Source organism: Lepisma saccharinum, chromosome 3 (genome assembly GCF_977018435.1).
Source record: "Lepisma saccharinum chromosome 3, izLepSacc3.1, whole genome shotgun sequence".
Taxonomy (NCBI): domain Eukaryota; kingdom Metazoa; phylum Arthropoda; class Insecta; order Zygentoma; family Lepismatidae; genus Lepisma; species Lepisma saccharinum.
Genome location: NC_139231.1, coordinates 75,789,679 through 75,814,425, shown reverse-complemented (window position 1 = coordinate 75,814,425; position 24,747 = coordinate 75,789,679). Strand labels below are relative to the sequence as shown.

Genomic DNA, 24,747 nt, shown 5'->3' with positions numbered 1-24,747 from the left:
TCATTCATTAGAATTATGAAAAACCAAAAATATCTCTTCACCATTTTCACTGTTTACCATACTTTCTGTCATCATCCTTGAATATATGATGTACAGGACATACAACTTTATATCGAAAAGAAAAATACAAGATGTTTCGTTTTGAAATGTAAGTTAACAGTGGCAAACAAAGGCGAATATTGAAACTTGTGCAACTGTAAATGTCCAATTTTTGCATAATTTGCTATCTGAATCTAAAACGACAAAATCACATTCTTTAACCAAGCATTTTGGATAATGGACGACTTATATCGTTCGTGTGGTAATTGTCAGTAATTGAAACAGTTTCCAAGAATTTTAAAGTGCAATGAACAAGAGAAATCCCATTTGTAGGAAGGTAAGATGTGAACAAGAGAGGAATTGGTACATGGCTACCATGATCAAATTTCATAACTTCTTTTGCCTAAATTACTTCCTACAATGTATATAAACATATTTTTTTTCTTCTTAATCTCTATGCATATTTCTATCATAGGTTTGCTCCGAAGTTGCTTCCCACCATGAAGTGCAAGGTCTTGCCCCTCTCCTGAGGACTGTGCCAGTTTCACACACGGAAATACTTCTTGTAGCCTTCGGGGTTCCTTGCATTTATAAATAATTTTATCCAAATTTTTCATAATTGTCGCAAGAATTAAACAATATACTCAATCTGCCTCCCAAATATCAGCCTTTCTTTCACGTAGCACACCATGAACTGTATTTAGCAGACTAACGAGGCTCTGGCCCCTGAACTCGCAATCAGTACAATACTCTGTGGAGCTTGTTTTGTGATCTGCCTATGTGTGTTTGCGATTGTCCCACTTCATCATCTTCACGATTAGCCAACAGTGGAAGAAAGGGAAGTTAGATAAATCAAATCAATTAATCTGATCTGCTTCGTTCACCTAATAAAGTATGGGCTATGTTAAATTCCTTCCAATTAAAAGGGATACAAAGCGAAGCACACATTGAACAATTGAAGGGCATCAGGGAGGTGACACTTGAGAGAAATGCAAAGATTATATCAAGATTGACACAGAAAAGATAGCCAAGCGGCTTTAGAACAGGTAACATCAAGTCCTTTCGCTACTTTTTTCTAGATTGGAGTGGATAGAGAAAAGTTTAATCAATATTTGGCGAACAGTTTACCCCTGCGTGTGTGAAGGTTGAAAGATAGTGAGAGAGAGAGGGGGGTGGAGGGTAATACAAGCAGGGGAATGTGGTGGAAAAGGATAAATAAGATGTATAATAGCAAAGAGAAAATACGAAAGAAATACAAAGAAATTCGGGAGAGGGTGAGAGAATACGCATTTGTGAAACTCCAACTTTATATCTGCCAACCCTAATTTATCAGTATTTGACTCCTGCATACCCAGTCAAATTGTTCTGGCGCTGCCCCTGTTTTATTGTGAAGTTTTTTAGAATTGCTTTAACTTAACTGTGTGACAGTGAGGACAGTATTTAGTGTGAGTGAAATGGCGGAACAAGTTACAAGTGGCAGCAAGCTATGGAATGTGATAAAGTGTTGCAAAGAACATTTCATCGAAACAGATGGTAAGATTATACACTCTCTAATAATCACAAACAAACACACACACACACAGACAATACCACACACAAACTCTGACTGAATGACAGATTATCAATGGTGGTGACAATGAATGAAATGAAGAATGAAATATGCCCAACCTACACCTTTGCCCCACATCAAGGCAACAACAAAAGTTTAAGAACCTAAAATTTTATTAAAATTTGTGTACTTCAATGTCTATGTGGCTTCACTTCTTACTTCCAACATTTCAAAACCACTGCCACATTACTAATGAGGAAAATAACAAGGAATAAATGCATATATATATTTTTTTGTACAGGTTGATACAAAAGCACCATCCTCATTAAGCCTAACCCTTTTGTGCACTTTATCATGGACATTTTTTTGTACAGGTTGATACAAAAGCACCATCCTCATTAAGCCTAACCCTTTTGTGCACTTTATCATGGACATGTCTGGATTTTATGAAACAGACTGACTGTAACATTATCTTTTCTTTGTTCTTTAAAAATAGGGAGAAATAATTTATTACTTAACAGCTTCTTTAAGTTAGATTTATTATATTTTACATTGTTACAGCTACAATTTACACATTTCTGGTTTTGAAGTAAGGGTCTACAAAAGGAAGCATGTACTGTTACTATTGTGATTCTATGGAACAATTACAGAAGGGAATTTTCCATGTCCAACGTGGGCACATTCAACCACATAGTTAATTGCTGCTCCACAATATTGCACCATGTCAGTGCAGTGTAGTGGTTGCCCAGGAATTTCTAGCCCAAGAAAAACAAGTGTGTGCGCGTGTGGTGAATGATTCCCTCCTGTTGCCAAGATTTACATACCCTTCTAGTTATTTTCTCTTCCCAAATGTGAAGTTGCAGTTGAAATGAACTTTCTTTCGATTATGATGAAAACATTCGACAAGCTGTCTGATGAGAAATTTTCACAACATACCACACCAAAAATTGGAGAGGCCATTTTAATGATTGGCTATACCAATCACTGGACTGATGCAGGTGGTGTGACGATTATGTTGCATAGTTACAACGTATAGCACTTATTTAACTTTCTTTTGGCAGAGATTAATCTTAAAATTTGCAAGAAGTCATACATTTCATCTTGTATGGCATATTTTGCAGCATACAAATCAGAAAATTTTGTTAAAATTAGTGTCATGGATTTAGAGATATAAAAATATAGACCATTATGCTTAATTAATACATTCACAGCATTCAATGGCTGGGGTGAAAAATCTCGAGAATTCATGTTTTGATCAAATATCTCCTATGATCATTACTTACAGAATAATTTTATGAAGATCTCCATGATTCTTAGATCAATACAACTTATTCTTATTAATTCAGATAATTTTTTGTATAATAAAGGTGCTTACAGTAGTTTCTTTACATTCTAAATTCAGTATATGATGATTGCAAGTGTTCATCATATACTGAATTTAGAATGTAAACAAACTACAACACTTGCAATCATCATATACTGAATTTAGAATGTAAACAAACTACTGTAAATAAATGTTGCAAACTCTTTATAATAAATTTGTGTTCTAAGATATACAAATTAAACTCATGAAATAATTCTTGAAGCTTTCCTGGCAGCGAATACTGAGAAGGTTTTCTCGGGCAATCAGCCAGGTGATATCCAGATAGGCATCCGAGCTTTCGAGAGCTAACGTCACTCACATCTTCAGGGAGAAAAGTGCAGAGATAAGTCAGGGTGAAGTTATATGTATTTGGTGTGGGAGGGGCCCAGTTCAGGAGGGCCATAAATTTCACTTCACAACCACCGAGATCGATAAATCATCAAATTACTGGGACCATCTCATCAAAGAAGGAATAGTCATTCACTGAAAAAAGGAAAACCTCAACAGGGACACGGGACTTGAACTGGATCCAGCCTAGTTAACGATAGTAGGCTGGCAGCACGGACATTGCAGAAACGCCACCTGATTAGTCCGCCACCTACACCGGTCCCCACCCACATCAAATACATATAACTTCACCCTGACTTATTGCTGCACTTGTATCCCTGAAGATGAGAGTGACGTTACCTCTCGAAAGCTCGGATGCCTATCCAGAAATCACCTGGCTGATTGCCCAAGAAAAACCACTTCAAATTAAACTCATGTTGATTTATGTCACAAAATTCAATTTTATTGTTAATATTTTCATTTACAAACAGTTATATCAAAGTTTACATTCAAAAATGATTCTTCTAACATATGAAAGGTTTAGGCAGTAGTCTGTGAATGAGTTCTCAAAGTACTAGACCTGGCACGCCTGCTGGCATTTTTGAAAAAAATGGCATCCATATGGAGCGAATTTGCTCTGGGCCCGAACTGTCTTTTTTGGGCCAAATATAAAGTAAAAACTATGTGAAAGGCCTTAATATTTCAAAAAGATAAATTCTTAACATTTAAGGATAAAGATAAATTCTTAACATTTAAGGATCATGCCATAGTATTTTCATCCAGTTTCCACAGCCACAGACATGGTAAAGAATGATCGTTTGCTATACGTCAGATTGCTAGAATGGGAATGACCAACTTTAGAATACAGGAAACATTGGTACACAACTCTTGTTTATTTGTGAAACTATAGGAAATTCATGTCCCGTTGACTTTAGAAGATGAGAAAGTGCAATTATATCAATGCTACGAACAATACTAGTGTCGATCTTTGTGAACTGGCGCATTAACACTAAACATACAGATTATGCGAAGTATGAAATGGATTTTTCAATTTAATTCAAAGTGATATTACTGCGTTGAACTTTGACATCAAGAAATCTGTTTTTTGGTATTGATTGCTGTATACCTGAATAAGTTACTTTCATATCATCTATTGACGTATGTGAACTTTATGTATGATACCCAAATTTGTACGACGTACGATGTTTGATGTACAGTCACAGACACTTCTGGGTTGTAATGATCCCACTGAAAGTCAATAGCCTTGTTACAACCCCGAAGTGTCCATGACTGTACATGAACTAGAGTTGGGATGCATCCTGTGTATGTTTTCATTCATTGTGCAGATTGAAATTCTATATATATCTCCTTATGTAAATACCTTTTACAGGCTTTAAGAATTATACTTGTTTGTTCGTAACTCACTTCTTTTATTGAACAATCCAAGCAGATCTATTAAGATTGTCTGATAAAATTTCAATATGACCATGATACCATACTCATCTAAAGCAAGTATTTTAATCAAAGGTTAAAAAAAAGGTAAAGTGTTCCCCTGTGCTTAGCACCACGCCATGAAGGCGTATAGGGGGTGTGGGGGTAACGCCCCACACTTTCTTGATCCGGTCGTGAGTGGGGTGATGTGATCAGCACCATGTCCCTGATCGCCTTTACCCCCCAGGGTTTCCCCCAGGTACCCATGTTATTCGATGCTGGGTGGGCGCCGGGGCCGCTTCCAACGTTAGAAAAGTTCCCGGATTTGAACTGGCCGGGGATCGAACCCGGGACCTTGAGGATGGTAGTCAGACGCGTTACCGACTGAGCCACCGCGGCCGCATATGTTTTAATCAAGGTATTAATATTAATTCAGATAGTTTAGTATGCACCACACATCACAATATCCCAATTGTTGCGTTACTTTACTGTGTAAAATAAATCAAGGCTAATTCTTGGTCACATCCATTTAAATAATAAATATTAGTGGTCATACCAAATTTAACCTTTACTGGCCCGATGATACCATATGGTATCACCAAAAGTAAGGTCGTACTGGCCCGATGATACCATATGGTATTATGGTGCTGATTATGAAATGAATGTGCTTCTTGGACCTTCATACTCTTATGTTTGGGTGGAAACTCTGACACAGGTCTGGAGCAAGCCTGGGAAATTCACATTGATGACCCCCTCCCCCCTCTCCGTAACATATCCATGCCACATTTCCGAACAGAGTTTCACATTTTGGCTCATTATTCAACCCAGGAATATGAAACATGTTTCATTCTCTTGAGAAACGTCCATTCTTTGAAAAGAATACTAAGGTTTGCACCTTCTCTCCAAAATAGCAGGGAAAGAGGGGGCAAACTCCAGATTTTTATGTTTTTTTCCATTGAAATTCGGGGGCGTGCCTTCTCCCCAAAATAGCGGAGGAAGAGGGGGGCAAACTCCACACTTTTATGTTTCTTCCATTGAAATTCGGGGGTCGTGCCCCCCAAACCCCCCTTCCTCTGTTCGGCATTCTGAATTGTACACAGTTGCATGCGCTGATGTTTTAGCTGGAAAAAAAAAGTTGTCCGAAGTAGATTGCTCCCATAGTGCCAGAGTTATAACAATTTTCCTCCAAAGAGTGTTCGAATTTAAAATTCCCGCCGAGAAGCCCAGGACCAGAACGGGGTTACTTTCGTAAACCTGCTCGGCCATCTAAAGGTTAAGTGACTAAACTTTCTCTTGTAAAATCTAGTTTCAGTCGTCTTAGTGGGATGTACTTTTATTATAAACAGGTAGTATGTTTGTTATCTTTAAATTTGATAATAACTATCGCACTACTTAATTATCAGACTGTGAATAAGAATAATCAATATTGTTCCTGCTTTATTTATTTCTGTAAATGAACCCTACCTGAATGTTAGGTGCTGTGAACACCTCAGCACTGAGTTCATCCCCTGGTAAACCTGGAACATCGTCGTGCTCTACCACCATTGATGACAGGCGTGAAGCACCAATACCCATTGGGAAATGGCCCAAATGATTCACCAAATGCATCATCACCTGTATTGAAAAGTGGGCATCATCAGTTACTACACAGAGATAATCTACATTTTTCAATATGTAGCAAACACTGAAAATCATTACCTATCAGAGAATAGATTTATATGCAGTAAAAATGTGCTAAATATGTAAATACATAGTTAGTTATTTTCACTAAGATATGGAGTTAAATATGGACTTAAAAATTGTAAAAATTTACCTTTTTAATAATATAAGACATTACACGAGCTACATAAAGTACAGAACGCTTACATTGACATTAATCGTAAAACAACACAAAATGTGTTTTCATTTTCTGTTTCCAGAAAAATGAATAACAAAATTTTGTCATAAGTGTTTGATCTTGAATTTCCTTCTGTTGTCTCTTAAGATTGATTTGTACTGACTAAAACTGCATTCAATATTGCAAGTAGTAATAGGAGTGTATTTCAAATTTGTCAGTTATTTGAAGAAATTCACCAAACTCTTTCGGTCACAAGGTGACGTGTAGTTATTGCAAAAATATGCAATATACGTTGAGAAATGTTCTGAAATATGATGTAAAAATCTCTACAATATGTGAAATATGAGCCAAAATATGAACAAATATGGAAAATAAAAACTGAAGTCTACATGCTATGATGTGCTAAGATAATGCAAAATATAACTGATTTCAGCTTCATACATAAATATTCATGCCAGCACCTTTTCACCAATGAAGATAAACAATAATATACCCCACCTCAAGTAGTAAATAAACAGGTAACATTTATGTTTCAAAAGTGGGACCATCCTTAGGAAATACAAACCATTCAAAACAAGAAAGAGGAAAAGAACAACATCAATTGGGAGAATTTTTAGATATTCCTTTATCCCTACGTCCATCCCCACTTTCATCAGCTTAGAACATTTTGGTTGCTTTGTATTTCCTACGGAAGACTTCATTTTTAAGGGTGGAAACATATATGTGTAAGAACAAAAATATACATAGTCAGTTATTATTCCCGTAGAAAAGGAAGATGCATGCACACCAAAAACAAAACACCAAAATCAAGAGCTAACAAAATTTTTACACAAAGCAAAGTACATTTGTTTTTATTGTGAGTTGATCTTACCACCTCAGTGTCTTATGTTTTAACATTAAAAACATCTAATTCCATTAATAAATTAAAATAAAATAAAGTTGAAATGGTTTTACTATGGTAAAAGTTTCTAGTCTATGATTACAATTTCAAAATGCCAGAAATAAGCATCCTTTTGTACAAATAAAAAAAATCACCACAGATCACATATTTACAATGAAAGACACTACAGTTTTAAATTTGCACACAAGTTTACAAGATACTGGATCTTACATGGACAAGTTACTCTCATGAATCTTGAATCTAACATAAAATTAGTTTAATGTCAGTTTTTGAATGACCATTTAAAAGTTTCATGAAACCATCTATCATCACTCTATTTAAAGCATAGCTCCTGTCAGGTGCCAACGTTGTGATTAATAAAAAATATTCATTTTGGCACATCGAACAACATGCTTTCCTATAATATGCCAATCTTGCTTGGCTTCATCATGGATGATGTTAAGAGACAGGAGTACTTACATCCTGCACACTACAGTGGTAATAGTATAACAATGGATATCCATAAGAAGATTAAAACAGTTGTGGTACTACGTATAAAATGTAAGGGTTGAAACATAGTGCTCCTATGAAGGTTAAAACCTAACTCATTCCTCAGTATGTAAGTACTATCTATCACATTGCTTATCATAGTTTTTCATTTATATCACATTTTTTCTTGTTTTGAAGCTTGATACTTGAAATATTTTGATCTAGTCCATTTCAATTTTAAAGTGCTGTTTTGAAGAAAAATAACATTAAACATTCTAGGTTTAAAGTTCAAATGTGCATTATTATATAATAGGCATGGAGAGAGATTTAAATTTACTCTACCACAATACTATTATGAATATAGAAGGAACAATGAATGGAATCCATGCTTAAGACTCTTCAAGTGCCCTAAATAACTCTAAGTTCAGAAACTAAAATACGAGCAGGGTTGAAGCCAAGAGAATCTATTCATCACCAGGAAAGCTTCCAAGACTTACTTCATAAGCAGAGCTCCTCGTAACAATACACACTTTAAATTCAGAGATAGTAGGCTCAAGTTTTAACAAAATCTGCTGCAACCTAAAATTCACTGATTCTAAACTTGGAAGTACCTACCATTCTTGCTGACAACTTCACTGGGCTGTTGTCGCTCACCCTCCTGTCACCAGGCATGCGACTTGGAGAAGGAGAAGCCGACCTGCGGCCCACCGGAGGGGTTCCTTCTCTAAGGTTGTCCAGTTGAATGTTCGGATCGAACTCCTGCACCAGCTCAGGTTGGAAGAGCCCTGCTGTCCTGAGTGGCGATGCTTTGTTGCCCAAGACAACCATGTTCAAAACCTAACAGAAATGAACAAAAGCAATTACAGAACTATCACATGTAAAACAAATATATTATCAAACATTCAGAATTTCGTACTTGAAGTGATACTGTCTCATGCTTTGTGCTGTGTTTATTATTTTAAGCCATAAGCAGAACATTACTTGTTATTACAAGTGGTGAAGTTTGATGCATAATGAAATTGGTAGTGGTAAATGGGTAAAATTGGAATCATTCCTTTCAAATAGAAAAGAAAGCAGAAAGCTTATTATTTTTATAGCCAATAAAATAAAGTTTAGTTAATTGGCATTCCAGACAGAATAATCAATACAGTGTAAAAAGTGTAAATGTTATTCCACGTAGGTGAATGGGAAACATGTAAGTTTGTAACAACAAGGCAGGCTAATAATTGAGAAGAAATCACTTGGGAGAGAATATTTGGAGCGATAGATTTGGAGTCAGTTTGGACATTTGTACAAGAGTACGTTGTTGCAAAGACTCACCACGCAAGATGCCGGACAGGTAATCAATTTATCCTCCCTCCAGGAGCTGAACATTCTTGATAACATAATAAGAGCAAAACGGGTTTAGACTAAGTTTGGTTTTAGGATATTGTATTGATTAATTATTCAAATCTCATACTTCCATATTTATGTATATTGTAGAATGCTAAGGGAGGGGGAGGGGGTGAATAGGCATTTATGCATCATGAACTTAAATACTAAAGACTCAAGTCCAATGTATTTGCAGCTCTTGGATAAAGATGTCTCTTTTATGCTGTCCATGTGCTGGTAAAGCAAATAAGTACCATATACTGGGGGAAGGGAAGCAATTTGATCTTTATTTCCTTGTTCTCACGAAAATATTGTTCAAAGTGTAAATAATCTTTAATAATATTGTTGCTAATCAGTATTTTTAATCTTTTTTTATTTTTAAAAATTTTATGGCTATTTTCAAGATAATTTCTAAAATGTGTGCAATTCCAGAACAGATAAAGCTCTAGGACTAACTGCATCATTTTGCACTCATATTAAACAGTTTTTACTTCCTTATAGGTCTATAGTTTTCCAAGAATGCAGATGAAGTGATTTAACTAGAATCACAATGAAGTATAATAGGTTGACAGTGGTTGGAGAAGAGACAATGTGGGAAAAAAATATTTCATGTTTATTTATTTATTTACCTCCCATGTTCAGTACCCAGTACAGTATTTTCCTGTATCCACTCCCATTTCAGTCCCACTGCTGTATCTATATGTTAGAGCTACTAAATACCACAAATTATCTGAAAAATACAATTTTACGCATCATATGAATTTGGTAGAGGCTACTTCTAAATAAATCAAATTCTACAATAATGTACAATCTAACAGCAGGAGCAAGCAATCATTAAACTACAAAGCAATGCAAAACTGATTTGGAGAATAAGCAGCAAGAAAGCAGCAACTATGTGGTTAAGGTGACAAGTACGACCCTACTGAAAATCACGTGTGCACTTATAATGCCAATAGCATTGTACAGCAATGTTTCCACTTACTTACATTCCTAATCCTAAAGTAACACATTACAAGTAGATTTGCAATTCAACATGACAAAATGCAAAAAATCACCTTGAGGTACAATACACATGGGAGGGGAAACAAAAGTGATATTGTGGATTCCGTCACCAATAACATAGAACACTTTTCTGTTTTCAAGATGGTCTACCTTCACTGCATCCAGCAGGACACTGACGCTGTCATAGAGAAATCCACAACTTGGCTGAGTGCTGACATTTTGAAGAGCCTAGAGAGTGAATCTGTAGCTCAATATTTATACAAACAGGCATTGTGCAAGATGCTAACCAGTGCAAAAGATGGAGCATAATATATGAATTCCAAATGCAGCAAAGTAATGCAAGTGCAACCAATGGCAGAACTTTGGCAAATACAAGAGTGTGAAATGAGATTTTTAGTAACAAAAGAATTAATTTAATCATAAAGAATGCCTTGTGTCCTCAGTGTAGTTGGATACATCATGCATTAAAGACATGCATCTGAGTTTATTGTCAGCCAAAATCTAAATACATGCTCGAACCTTTAAGAAAATTTCTTAAGCCATGTTATGAAATTAAACTAAATATAGGGATAGAGATTATTAATGATTTGTTGTTATCACCTTATAGGCACAGTAGCCTGCCTATCATTCTATTTACACAGCTGATAATTTAATAAATTCTTTCAAACTTGCTTCTGCCAACTAGTTTTGAAATACATAAATTTCTTGTCAGCTTCCTTCCATTAAAAGTGATTATTCCTTCCATGATTATCTCATTCAGATTATTTTAATATATAACAAAATATATTGCCCTATGACACCAGGTGTCCTGGGTTCGAATCATAGCTTTGACATGGCTGTTCTTTGTGAGTGTCACTTCATCAATTTCATCACCACCACTCATCCTCATCTTCACAATTAGCCAAAAGTGGCAGGAAAGCAAAGTAAAATACAATATATATATATATTGAAAGCTTTTTATTACTCATTTCTGTCTGCATACAATGATCACAAATTTTTCATTTCACACTCTTGTCACCTTCTATCACCTGAGTGCATATTCATGCTTCATAACTGCATTTGACTTTACATGCATTAAGAAATATACTAGGCAACCTATATATATTGTAACTTTTTGAATTAACATAAACATAGTACTTGGTGCAAAAGGAAGTTAGAAAAAATAACTATTCTGGCAAAGACACTGAAAGAAATTAATCTTCTCAGTCAGACACTACACTGTAGTTTCCTTTGTGATTGATTTTTCTATCTTTCTCTTACACTGTCAAACATACAAACTGATTAATTATTTTTAAATCCATGTTGTGAAGTCCCCACAATTGATGAAATCGATAACAAAAGAAACATTTAATGCTCAACTATGTATTAAATTTTATGTAATCTTCATCCATAAATAAAGACAAAACTACAACTTCTGAACTGAAAAAAAAATGAATGACTGATTGAGTTGGTGTTTTAAGTCCACTTTATGCACAGTAAGGCTAATTGGGATTGGACCTACGGTTTAAAAAAAAAAAGACACAGAAGACAAACAGAAAGCAACTGAAATTTCTTTCTTAGTTTTACTCTTCTAAAACTTAAGTACCGTATTTCACTGCATAATTGTCACCACTGCAATCATCGCAACCTTCCTTTGGAAGTCAAAAATTTGTTTATAACCATTCATCACATAATCACCGCATCAACGCATCAGATAACGAAACCAATGATAGCAACACAAAAACTTCGGACACAGAAGATTATAATTTTGTAAGTCCGTTCTTTGCAACACTGTAGTAAATTTTCTCAAGTGTAATACTTTGACTATATAGCATAAATATACATATTTTCACAAGTATTCCATGCATCCTACAGTTTAGTAGTAATTTTTTTTAAAGGCTTCACATTATAGTTGCACCTTACTTTCTTGCAGAAAAATTTGCCATAAAATCTGTGACAATTATGCGGTGAAATACAGTATTTAATAAAAGTGTCTTGGAATTTGATCTTGCCCATTTTATGTATCATATTTCTACTGCTAGATCCCTGTGGTAATGATAATGACTGTTCATGTTGAAGAGATTGACAAGACAATTACAGAGATCTGTGTGTGTGTGTGTGTGTGTGTGTGTGTGTGTGTGTGTGTGTGTGTGTGTGTGTGTGTGTGTGTGTGTGTGTGTGTGTATATATATATAAATATATAAATCAAATAAGGTAAAAGGAAACACTCACCGGACAGTAGGAAAATTCAAAATTTTCGCTAATTTATAGCATCATCGGTGTGAGAAGAAACAGAAGACGGAACCGGAAGTTGGGGTCCTGCAGAGTTGCCAGGTCCCCATTGAAGAAGAAGCGGTGCGTAGAACGAAAAAAACACTGTTTCGTCACCAGGCTCGTCGTAAACTGTGAGTGTGTAGGATGAGTTGGGAGGGTGGGTGAGGGTTGGGCATTACTGGGTGGCCTTGTTCAGGTCAGGTGGAGTGGTTGCACTCATGGCCGATATATAGGCCCTCTCCCATCTTTTGCGAACAGAGGTGTTGGCTGGTTGGGGTAGGAGGTGGATGATCGCTACCCGGAAGCAGTCGTTGAAACTGATGTTGTGGTGGTTGGTGTGGACGGCGACAGTGAAGTCCAGGTTGTGGGTGGAGGAGCGGTGGTTATTGATGCGGAGGTTGAGGGCCGTTGATGTTTCCCCCAGGTACAGATCCGAGGTACAGCCATGGGTACCAGAATGGCCCCATCCTATGCAAACCTCTTCATGGGCCAACTTGAGCAAGAGTTTTTGACTACCCAACCCCTCCAACCCCTCCTCTGGCTCCGCTTCATCGACGACATCTTCATGCTCTGGACACATGGAGAACCATCCTTGTCAGCCTTCCTGGACCAACTTAACCACTTCCGTTCCCTAAAATTCACCTGGACACACTCCCCCAACCAGATCACCTTCCTGGATGTGGACGTGCACATCGAGGGAGGACACCTGACTACCTCCATCCACATAAAACCCACCAACCACATGCAATACCTACACTTCTCCAGCTCCCACCCGTTCCACACCAAAAAAGCAATTCCATTCTCTCTGGCCCTCAGGGGACAGCGCCTGAACACTTCACCCACCTCCCGCCAGAATTATAACCTCCGCCTACACCAGGCCCTGGTTAACCGTGGATATCCCTCCATCCTGGTCACCAAGCAAATATCACGAGCTGCCTCACATACCACTACCACCAAGAAACCTGCTGCCACCAACCCACCTGCACTCATCACCCAATATCATCCCCACCTCAACAAAATCAGGCACACACTGCACTCTCTTCTCCCAATCCTCCACAGTGATCCCGAAACCAAAAACATATTTCCCGACAAACCCAGGGTGGTTTTCAAACGCCCCCCTAACCTCCAAAACATCCTAGTCCACAACACTCCTTCACCACACATCCAACACCCCCCTGCCCATAAATGCAACCGACCCAGGTGCAAGACCTGTCCCATCCTCATCACTTCTCACACCCTCCAGGTGCACACGGCCACTGGCAAATTTACCCTCCATCCCAAAGGGACCTGCCATGCCTCAAACCTTATCTACATCCTCACCTGCAACATCTGTGGTGATTTTTACCTGGGGGAAACATCAACGGCCCTCAACCTCCGCATCAATAACCACCGCTCCTCCACCCACAACCTGGACTTCACTGTCGCCGTCCACACCAACCACCACAACATCAGTTTCAACGACTGCTTCCGGGTAGCGATCATCCACCTCCTACCCCAACCAGCCAACACCTCTGTTCGCAAAAGATGGGAGAGGGCCTATATATCGGCCATGAGTGCAACCACTCCACCTGGCCTGAACAAGGCCACCCAGTAATGCCCAACCCTCACCCACCCTCCCAACTTATCCTACACACTCACAGTTTACGACGAGCCTGGTGACGAAACAGTGTTTTTTTCGTTCTACGCACCGCTTCTTCTTCAATGGGGACCTGGCAACTCTGCAGGACCCCAACTTCCGGTTCCGTCTTCTGTTTCTTCTCACACCGATGATGCTATAAATTAGCGAAAATTTTGAATTTTCCTACTGTCCGGTGAGTGTTTCCTTTTACCTTATTTGATTTTTACTTAGCCCTTTTGGCCCTCCTTGCTTTTATCCATTATATATATATATATATATATATATATATATATATATACTAGCTGATTGCCTGGCATTTCCTGGGTATTTATTTATCCCAATCTTCTATTAGACAGGAAAATAATGAATTCTAACTATAGTGTAAAATGAACTTGGAGTTGAACGGCATTGGGAGTGTTACTATTCATCCCAGCAGCCCCGAAAACTATGGATTCCACACTAATATCGGTCGTTTTACATGTCACCCTATTCCACCCCCACCCCTAGGAGTGCCAGGGGTGTCTTGGAGATGAATGGCATTGGGAATGTCACTATTCATCTTAGCGACCCCGAACACTATGGATTCCACACTAATATTGGTCATTTTATGTCACCCCCTTCCCACCCCCACCCCTAGGGGTGCCAATGTAACTAATTTTATTTACAGGTAAATGTCATCGTGAATGTCACCAATTAGATTAGAGACTCCGAAAAGTATGGATTCGACACTAATGTAGGTCATTTTTGACATTTTATTTTTCACCCCCACTCACCCCCCATGCTGATAGGTGAAGAACTTGGAGTTGAATGGCATTGGAGTGTCACTATTCATCTTAGCGACCCCAAAAACTATGGATTCCACACTAATATCGGTCATTTTCGATTATTTTTACGTCACCTCCTTCCCACCCCCCCCCCCCCCACCCCTAGGGGTGTCTTACAATCTGGAAAGAAATACTGTGGGAATAAGTCATATGTGTACCAAGTTTGGTTAATATTGCTCCAGGCGTTCGAGAGTTATGCCGGAACAAACACATATGCACACATACATCCATTTTTATATATTAGAAAAGAGAACGTGGTGAAATTGGAAACTCTGTGATCAATATCATGCTTCAGCATTTTCTATCTACAAAGAACACCATACCTTAGGAGGCTAGATGGTTTCCTGAGCTGTTTCTATTAGATAACTACCCACTTGAAAGGTTCCATGAATCCCCAACAATCAAACCTCATGCACAAAAATCTTCACCGGTTGGAGTATTGCAGTTCCCATCAATTTATAAGCATAAGATTAGATGTCTTAAAACTACAGAAGGTTGTTTCATCCTTATGGTAGTAAAATTCGTTTCCATGTTAGTACGCTGTAAAACCCCGTTTCCACCAGCAAGCATGTTCTATGTGAGAACCCTGTTCATGAACAATAGCATGGCAACGGAGCTTCCATTGTAGGAGACATCTATTGAGCACAGCCTGATCAAGTTTTGCCCACTCGTCCTTGCACACTTTCCAAAGACCACCACGCGACGTTTTTTGGTGTTAACTTTCAGGAGGCCAAACACACAGAAGTCCATGGGTGCTGCATCAGGGGACTTGACAGGTATGTCTCTAAATGGGATGGCCTTCACACCTGTCTCCTGTTCCATACGGGACATGTAGGCCACTGTTCTTCTCGCAGTATGGCTGCTGGCCTTGTGGTGGATATGCACTTTGTCGATGTCATTGCCATACAAAGCAGAGGCATGTTGGAGGTAGATGGGATCTAATACGTGCTCGATGTAATAGGCTGCATTCACCTTCACATTCGATGACACACGGTGTATAGGAAGCTTCCCATTTGCACAGAAGATGAAGGTGGGTTTGCATTGCGATGGATTGCTGCATGGATTCCCTTATCAGACACTGCGAAACCTTTCATCTGGCACTGCTTTTTAATTCAGCTATAGCTGTAGCCCTCCCAAAAGGGGTGAAGTTTTGGAGGCATGTTGATCACACAAGACTCTTCTTTCCCTCATTTGTTCGATTAACTGTCTGGCTTTTAGATGCTATGTGGATCACGACGCTGCCGCAAATACAGCGCCTCTGTGGCGATTCAACAATGCTACCATAAGGATGAAACAACCTTCTGTAATCAATGAGGTGTTCTCCCAGAAATGATTCCCTAATTTTAGAAGTGGAGACAAGATATTTCTTCTTCTACTAGGAACTTACACCTTTGTACTGATTGAAGAAAAACAGACAGTGCACAAAGTACACTAGCACTGGTAACATTAATGTTGTTCTTAAACATCTCCATATCTTTTGGTTGATTGACTTGCTTTATTTTACTTCGCATTTTGTGCCACTTTTGGCTAATTTGAGAATATGCGGATGAGTGATAATATGATGAATGGACACTCACAAATATCCATGCCCAGGCCAGGATTTGAACCCGGGACCCATGGTGTCATAGCGCAATGTGCTAACCACTCCACCACAGGGCCGGCCCAAACCTTTTGGATATTACAAAATAATAAAGTAAATTTTACTATTAAAGTGGTGTTTAGTCTTGCTGTGAAGTTTCATCTTGTTTCCCCAGAACTTTTAAAGCCTACATTACTAAGATATACACACAAAAAAAAACCTTACATGGCTAGTCACACAAGAATTGTCACAGAAAGAATAAAAAACACTTTAATATAGTACCATTTACTGTATTTATTTGTAATAACTGTCAATATTTTACAAAGTATCTACTTCAAATTTTGAGACAAAATGGAGAAGAAAAAGGAACACCACTAAATCAGCTGTTCCTAATTTTTTAAATTTATTTTTGTCTCGATACAAATGTATTCAAGATTCCAGCTCATTCCTCCAAAACAAATTCTCCAAATTTGAAAAAATTTCATTTAATAGAACTTGAGCTACAGTATGTTTTCAGAGTGGAAAGATAAAAGAGCATCTTCAAAATATTTCTTTTTTACATATAAAATACATGTTGCAGCAAATTAGTGCTTACAAATGTGTTTTACAAATCCCTATTCCCCTCACATACAAGAATCATGGTGAATATTCCCTTACTTTTTCAGGCCTCCCTAATGGCACAGTTGCAATGCCATTGTCTTATCATCAAGGAGTCCCAGGTTCGATACCGGTAGAGGCACAGTGTTTTAGATCCCACTTTGAACTGTAGCTCCAGTCCCAATCTGCGCATAACATGGACTTAAAACAAACTAGATCCAACCTTGACTTTACTGAGTTTATCCAGCACTTCCAGGACAGTAACAACCATAGTGTCTACAGCTTCCGTTTTATTAGTAAAATTATGAATTTCCTATCACTATCAGCAAAAAAATTAAAGGCAATGCATGAGAATTCATGTGGTAGATTTAAACTTGAAAATTTGCCACATACCTTGAACACAGTTAGCAGCAAACATGATTCATTTTGATTTGTGAGGAGGAAATGTGGTGGCACTCGCATACACCATTCTCCCAGGCAGAACATCAAAGACGTGAGAAGCCTTCTATCATCCTCCAATGAAACTGATTCACCCATTGATACTAAGTTTGATAATGTTAACGCCAGCACCTACAGAAATAAAAATTGCATGAAGATTAGTAAAGATGAGGAGTAAAAAAGTAAGTTCAGACAGAAGCTGTAGATATCTTAAACTGCATGGAAAATAAATTAAAGTATACAGTTTTTAATGTAATTCCATGCTTTATATTAGTCGGAAAAAAAAATAATGTACAGAATAAGAATGGTGACACATAAGGCGAGCTAATACCACTCTGAACCAATTCCAATGATTCAGTTGGCAACACTGTTCCCATTTCTGGGGATTCAGTTCAGCTACCAACACTGTTACTAATCCAGATTAGCTGGTAATACTGTTACTGATCCAGTTCAGCTGCCAACACTGTTACTGACTCAGTTCAGTTGCCAAAACTGTTACAGATCCAGTTCAGTTGCCAAAATTGTTACAGATCCAGTTCAGTTGCCAAAATTGTTACAGATCCAGTTCAGTTGCCAAAATTGTTACAGATCCAGTTCAGTTGCCAAAACTGTTACAGATCCAGTTAAGTTGCCAAAACTGTTACAGATCCAGTTCAGTTGCCAACACTGTTACAGATCCGGTTTAGTTGCCAACAAACAATGTTACTGAATCAGTTAAGCTGCCAACACTGTTACTGATCCAGTTCACTTGCCAACACTGTTACTGATCCAGTTAAGCTGCCAACAATGTTGCTGATCCAGTTCAGCTGCCAACACTGTTACTGATCCAGTTCAGCTGCCAACACTGTTACTGATCCAGTTCAGCTGCCAAATCTGTTACAGATTCAGTTCAGTTGCCAACACTGTTAGAATCAGTTCGGTTGCCAACACTGTTACAGATTCAGTTCGGTTGCAAAAACTGTTAGAGATTCAGTTCGGTTGCAAAAACTGTTAGAGATTCAGTTCGGTTGCAAAAACTGTTAGAGATTCAGTTCGGTTGACATCACCAATACTGAATCAGTTCAGCTACCAACAATGTTACTGAATCAGTTCAGCTGCCAACACTGTTACTGAATCAGTTCAGCTGCCAACACTGTTACTGATCCAGTTCAGCTGCCAACACTGTTACAGATCCAGTTCAGCTGCCCACACTGTTACTGATCCAGTTCAGTTGCCAGAAACTGTTACAGATCCAGTTCAGTTGCCAGCAACTGTTACAGATCCAGTTCAGTTGCCAGCAACTGTTACAGATCCAGTTCAGTTGTCAACACTGTTACTGATCCAGTTCAATTGCCAACACTGTTACAGATTCAGTTCAATTGCCAACATTGTTACAGATTCAGTTCAGTTGCCAACACTGTTACAGATCCAGTTCAGTTGCCAACACTGTTACAGATCCAGTTCAGTTGCCAACACTGTTACAGATCCAGTTCAGTTGCCAACACTGTTACAGATTCAGTTCGATTGACACCATTACTGAATCAGTTCAGTTGCCAAAACTGTTACAGATCCAGTTCAGTTGCCAAAACTGTTACAGATCCAGTTCAGTTGCGAACACTGTTACAGATCCAGTTCAGTTGCCAACAAACAATGTTACTGAATCAGTTCAGCTGCCAACACTGATACTGATCCAGTTCACTTGCCAACAATGTTGCTGATCCAGTTCAGCTGCCAACAGTGTTACTGATCCAGTTCACTTGCCAACACTGTTACTGATCCAGTTCAGTTGCCAAATCTGTTACAGATGCAGTTCAGTTGTCTACACTGTTAGAATCAGTTCAGTTGGGAACACTGTTACAGGTCCAGTTCAGTTGCCAACACTGTTACAGATTCAGTTTGGTTGCAAAAACTGTTACAGATTCAGTTCGGTTGACATCACCAATACTGAATCAGTTCAGCTACCAACAATGTTACTGAATCAGTTCAGCTGCCAACAGTGTTACTGATCCAGTTCAACTGCCAACACTGTTACTGATCCAGTTCAGCCGCCAACACTGTTACTGATCCAGTTCAGCTGCCAACACTGTTACTGATCCAGTTCAGTTGCCAGCACTGTTACAGATCCAGTTCAGTTGCCAACACTGTTACAGATTCAGTTCAGTTTCCAACACTGTTACAGATTCAGTTCAGTTGCCAACACTGTTACAGATTCAGTTCAGTTGCCAACACTGTTACAGATTCAGTTCAGTTGCCAACACTGTTACAGATTCAGTTCAGTTGCCAGAACTGTTACAGATTCAGTTCAATTGCCAAAACTGTTGTAGATTCAGTTCAGTTGCTAACACTGATACAGATTCAGTTTGGTTGACAACACTGTTACTGAATCAGTTTGGTTGACAACACTGTTGCTAAATAAGTTCAGCTGCCAACAATGTTACCAAATCAGTTCAGCAGCCAACAATGTTACAGATTCAGTTCAATTGTCAACACACTACAGATTCAGTAGACAACACTGCAGCCAATTCAGTTGCCAATACTCTTACCTATTCAGTTGTTAATACCATTTCCAGTATATCACTTCAAGTATTTGGCCATTGTTTTGTCCATTGCAACACGTTACATGATATTTATAACTTGCAAATACGACAATCCCACATTTTTGCTTAAAATATGCTATGATTAACTTATGAGATATCCAAAGCAATGAGACAGCTCACATAATAATACCACCCAACAGTTTTGGTACAAAATTAATGGAAACTGTACATTTTTGCATACATAGACTCTGCAAAACTTTCGGTCTATATTTTGTGTATTCTGTGACATGTTCAGACTCTAAAAAAGTATTGGCTGGTATCAGCTCAACCCTCCTTCAACATTTAATATCAAATTTTGTGTGCATGTGAATACAGAACAGAAAGTAATAGTTAACAATTAGTGTACCTTGTCTAGTAACAATTCAAAATAGTAATTAAGAAGTAAAGAGAAAAATTAAAATACTCACTTCGATAATTCGAGGAGGTATCTCTGGATAATGATGTATCAGATTTTCTGCATGATCACAGAGCAGCAATAATATGTCCGAGGCAACCTGTCCAACAGTCTTATTGTTGAACTACAAAAAAATACATATATAATTACATTTACACATAAAAACATTTCAATGATAATATCAATTCTAGTAATTGTTCCTTTCATAGATATATATGAAATATACTACACATACACAATTAGTTTAAGGTGGCAAGATTTTTAAATCTGAAAAAATAGAAAACAAAAAGAAGCATTTCTTAAAAGGACAAGGATATCGTAAAATTTAGCTCCTATGTGCCTGAAGTTATATTTTGTCATTAGTACTTTTATCTTCTGAGCTACAAATAGTTCTAAATAGTCTCTGGTTTCCTGTCTCAGCCAACCTCATGCTCACTCTCTGCTTCATCTTAGCTCCCACCATGGGCAGGTTTTTGGGAAATTCAAATGATCATGCAGTGTGCTCAAATTATCTCCACTATCTGCACATTTCAACAGGACATCAGACCAGTTTCTTCTGTAAAATTTTGAGCATTCTTGAAAGAATGTACTGACCAAATTATATGCTGTTTTATACACAAACACTTTATCACAGTAAGCACACAGGCACCTTCCCATGGTGTAGTGGTCATGTCGCTGCTTTGTAATCAAGGGGTCCCAGGTTTGATACCTGGTGGAGGCACACTGCAGAGTTATTCGGATCCCACTTAAAAACTGTAGATCCAGTCATGATTAGTCTATCAGTGCATAAAGTGGACTTAAAACATCCTATCAATTCAAACACAGTAAGCATGTCCATTATGAATATCTTTGTAGAGAGTTAAATTGCCAACATAATGCATAGCTTAGCATGTTGTATGCTCCTTGATCATGGGTCTCCTCATTCGTGCAGTGCTTGTAATCACAAGAGTTCTGTGTTCAATTCCTGTTGGAGGCACATTTCACAGTAGTTCAGATCCAACTTTCAACTGTAGATCTAGTCCTGATTAGCTTATCTGAACATAAAGTTGATATAAAACAACAAACTCCTTGAGGGCAGTTGCTATTTTCAATACTGAGATCACATGCACAGGAAATATATATTCTCTGCTACCTAACTTATTTTCAAATTGGATTCAACTGCCATCTACTGACAACTTTCAAAATTACTCACAATCATTATCCCATAACTATTTGACCTATTTACTGATTGCCCCTCGTATACTGCTGAAATCACCTGGGTCAATTATATGTTTCTCAGAAGCATGAAGTTAAAAAAAAATATGACATGGGGAGTCACATGCCACAGTGATGTAGAGGTATGTCACAATAATTTCTAGGAGTTTTCGACTTCATGAAAGTGTCATGTGGTATCTTTTCAACTCTATCAAATACCTAGACCCTGGAAGGGCATTGGCAAGTACAGTGAATAAACATGAACCAATACTTCCTGATATCCAAAGAGCTTAACTTATGATATAATCATTTAATAATGAAATCCACTTTTGCCAAGCATTTATTTTTGTTCAGAATTAAGACAAAGTTCACATTTTGCTTAATTCTCAGGATACTCAAACTTGGTGAAAGGACTTGTTGGCTTTTTTGTGCAGACCTTGTATGAACTTGAGACTGCAGAGTTTGGTTTGGTTTGAGTTGGTGTTTTAAGTCCACTTTATGCACAGTAAGGCTAATCGGGACTAAACCTACAGTTTAAAGTAGGATCCGAACCACTATGTGCCTCCACCGGGTATCGAACCCGGGACCCCTTTATTACAAGGCGGCGACGCTACCACTGCGCCATCGGGGAGGCCCCTTGAGACTGCAGAAAATTATAGACCAATGAATGATTAAATTTGATCCAATACATGAATATCAGCTAATATTGATACAATAGTATCAGCTCAATCCTGACTGCAACCCTCAGACTTTGAGCCCTACGAAACTACACCTTTTGGACTTTTCACATATTAAAATAATTCTTGAACATTTCCTGGCAAATGACAAAGGTATTCTCTTGGAATATCAGGTCCATATGCCATCAAAAATCTGATGCCTACCTGGAACAGACTTGGAAAATATCCTAAAAGAATCTCATCTTTATTCACATATTGTACCATACATAGACCTTGTACATCATACTTTAAATGGCAGACATTTTTCATCTACATAGAAGTTCTACAAGACTAAATCTTATTGCCACCATTCATTTCAGGAACACAAAGGCATGCAAACAGAACAAACCAGACAAGACAAATTGCTGACAGGACAAACAAATTCTGAAACAAATCACAACAAGCAGACAAAACCACAAACGACAAATAAAATGTGTATCTATAGCTACCTTAGTACCCCATACTTTGTGGCCAGAGGAAGTATGACATGTCTGTGTTGAAAACAAAAATAAAAAAAATGCACATAATTAAAGAAGCAAACTAAAAAATATATTTCATGAAAAAATTATGTTGCAAAATAAATAACAAAAAAATATGTTAATAACAAACATGCTGAGTACAGCAACTCCTGTTTCCCAACATCCCACTGATATTTTACAATATTTGTTTAATGATTTCTTTTTGTTGTTGTTGTTGTTGTTGTTTTAAACTAGAAATGAGTGGTATCAGACAATCTTTCAACTCAATGGACAATGTGTACTTTAGATGTATTAAAAATTGCCTACGGTTTGCAAAACAAATAAACAAGAAATGATGTGTCATGCATTATTCTAGATGATATTTGTTTTGATTTTATTAGAAATAAGTGCAAATTTTAATGACTAATGAGTGGAATTTCATGAATCCAATATTACAACTGAAATATTACTAATACAAATATAAAGCATGGAAAAATGTTAAAGAAAATATCACTACACTATTCTAGGGGGGGGGGGGGAATTCAAAATGAGTTGAAAAATTTGTTTCCATTTCTTAAAGGGTATGATGAATTAGTTAATACAATCATAATTGACATAACTTCAGAGTAATGAATGAGTTTTATATACAGTTTGTTTATCTTGCTTACCAGCAAGTGTTTGAGTAACCTTTTTAAAAGAAAAATTCTGTACATTTATTGTTCAGTAATTTGTTTAGTATATCCTGTATCTTGTGTTCAATGGAATCAAAATCCTTTACAACTGAAATTATGGTTATTGTTTTTCTTCATGAACAAAGATAATGAATGCTTTGGAAACCGTTTTCTGCAGATGGAAGCAAGCTGTATAAGGGGTATCCATAAATTAAGTTTCATTTGCAAGTATTGCCACTGAAGCGCTGTGGTCATGATGGTGCACATTAGTGCAAAGTTTTTTAAAATCTTTAGCAAGGAACAGATGCTATTTGTAGACATTCAAACAGGATTTATGCATCACACTGTGTGTTTATAATGTTTAAGAAAACCAAGGAGCCAGCCACACATAAAATGAGGCGTGTAATCCAATCCAATTCTTGAATGTGAGGGGCATGAAACTGCCTGCAATTTATTGAGGTATATGGAGACTATGCCATGAGTGATTCAATGGTATGGAGATGAGTGTGACTCCTCAATGAAGAATGTGGAAATGTGCATAATGATCTGAAGAACAGCCATCCAAAGAGGAGACGTGAAACAATAGACAATTCATCATTATGACACATTCCCTGCATTTTCCACAAATTTCAGTCAATTCTTTATGAAACTGTGTCAAAATAACCTTTAGTTGGGTGCCGAGATGCTTGTTGAAGAATACAAATTGAAACCGTGGAACAGTGCATTGGTGTCATACTTTCATAACGAAAGGATACAAAAACTGGCGCCTCTCTATGACAGATGACTCAAAAATGGCATTAACTATGTCAAAAAATAGTGTACAGTATGTACATCAACTAGCAATATAAATGATTTGTAAAATATATATGTTTAAACAAAAGTAGTAAAATTACTTCAGAATAATACTTTATTGAATATTTAGTAGTACATGAAAGTTTTGAAACTATCTCGCCAAAGAACACAATTATCCTGTGAAGTACATGGAAATAGCAACTAGGATTGTGCAGTGACAAATATAGCTAATAAGCTTAAACAACTGGGAAAGTGTTACTATGTATAGCATTAGCACTGGCATCTGACAAAAAGAACTGCTACGAATACTTATTATGAGCCAAAAGTATTAATTGCAAAGCTACAGTAC

The 24,747-nt window shown here is 37.6% G+C and overlaps 1 protein-coding gene across 8 annotated transcripts in view; it reads right to left on the bottom strand.

Annotated features, from left to right (window-relative positions):
* Nucleotides 1–24,747, bottom strand: part of LOC145985162 (ral GTPase-activating protein subunit alpha-1) — a 201,986-nt gene that overhangs the window by 52,776 nt on the left and 124,463 nt on the right. For 5 of the 8 annotated variants that reach the window (XM_083118842.1, XM_083118847.1, XM_083118843.1 and 2 more), the window contains 6 exons: nt 22,927–22,968; nt 20,581–20,691; nt 17,553–17,729; nt 10,439–10,516; nt 8,531–8,752; nt 6,174–6,323 (listed from right to left, as the gene is read on the bottom strand). In XM_083118842.1, the coding sequence (XP_082974968.1) occupies nt 6,174–6,323; nt 8,531–8,752; nt 10,439–10,516; nt 17,553–17,729; nt 20,581–20,691; nt 22,927–22,968 (780 nt within the window). The remainder of the gene's footprint in view (nt 1–6,173; nt 6,324–8,530; nt 8,753–10,438; nt 10,517–17,552; nt 17,730–20,580; nt 20,692–22,926; nt 22,969–24,747) is intronic. The other 3 variants (XM_083118844.1, XM_083118849.1, XM_083118845.1) reach the window with 2 other exon arrangements.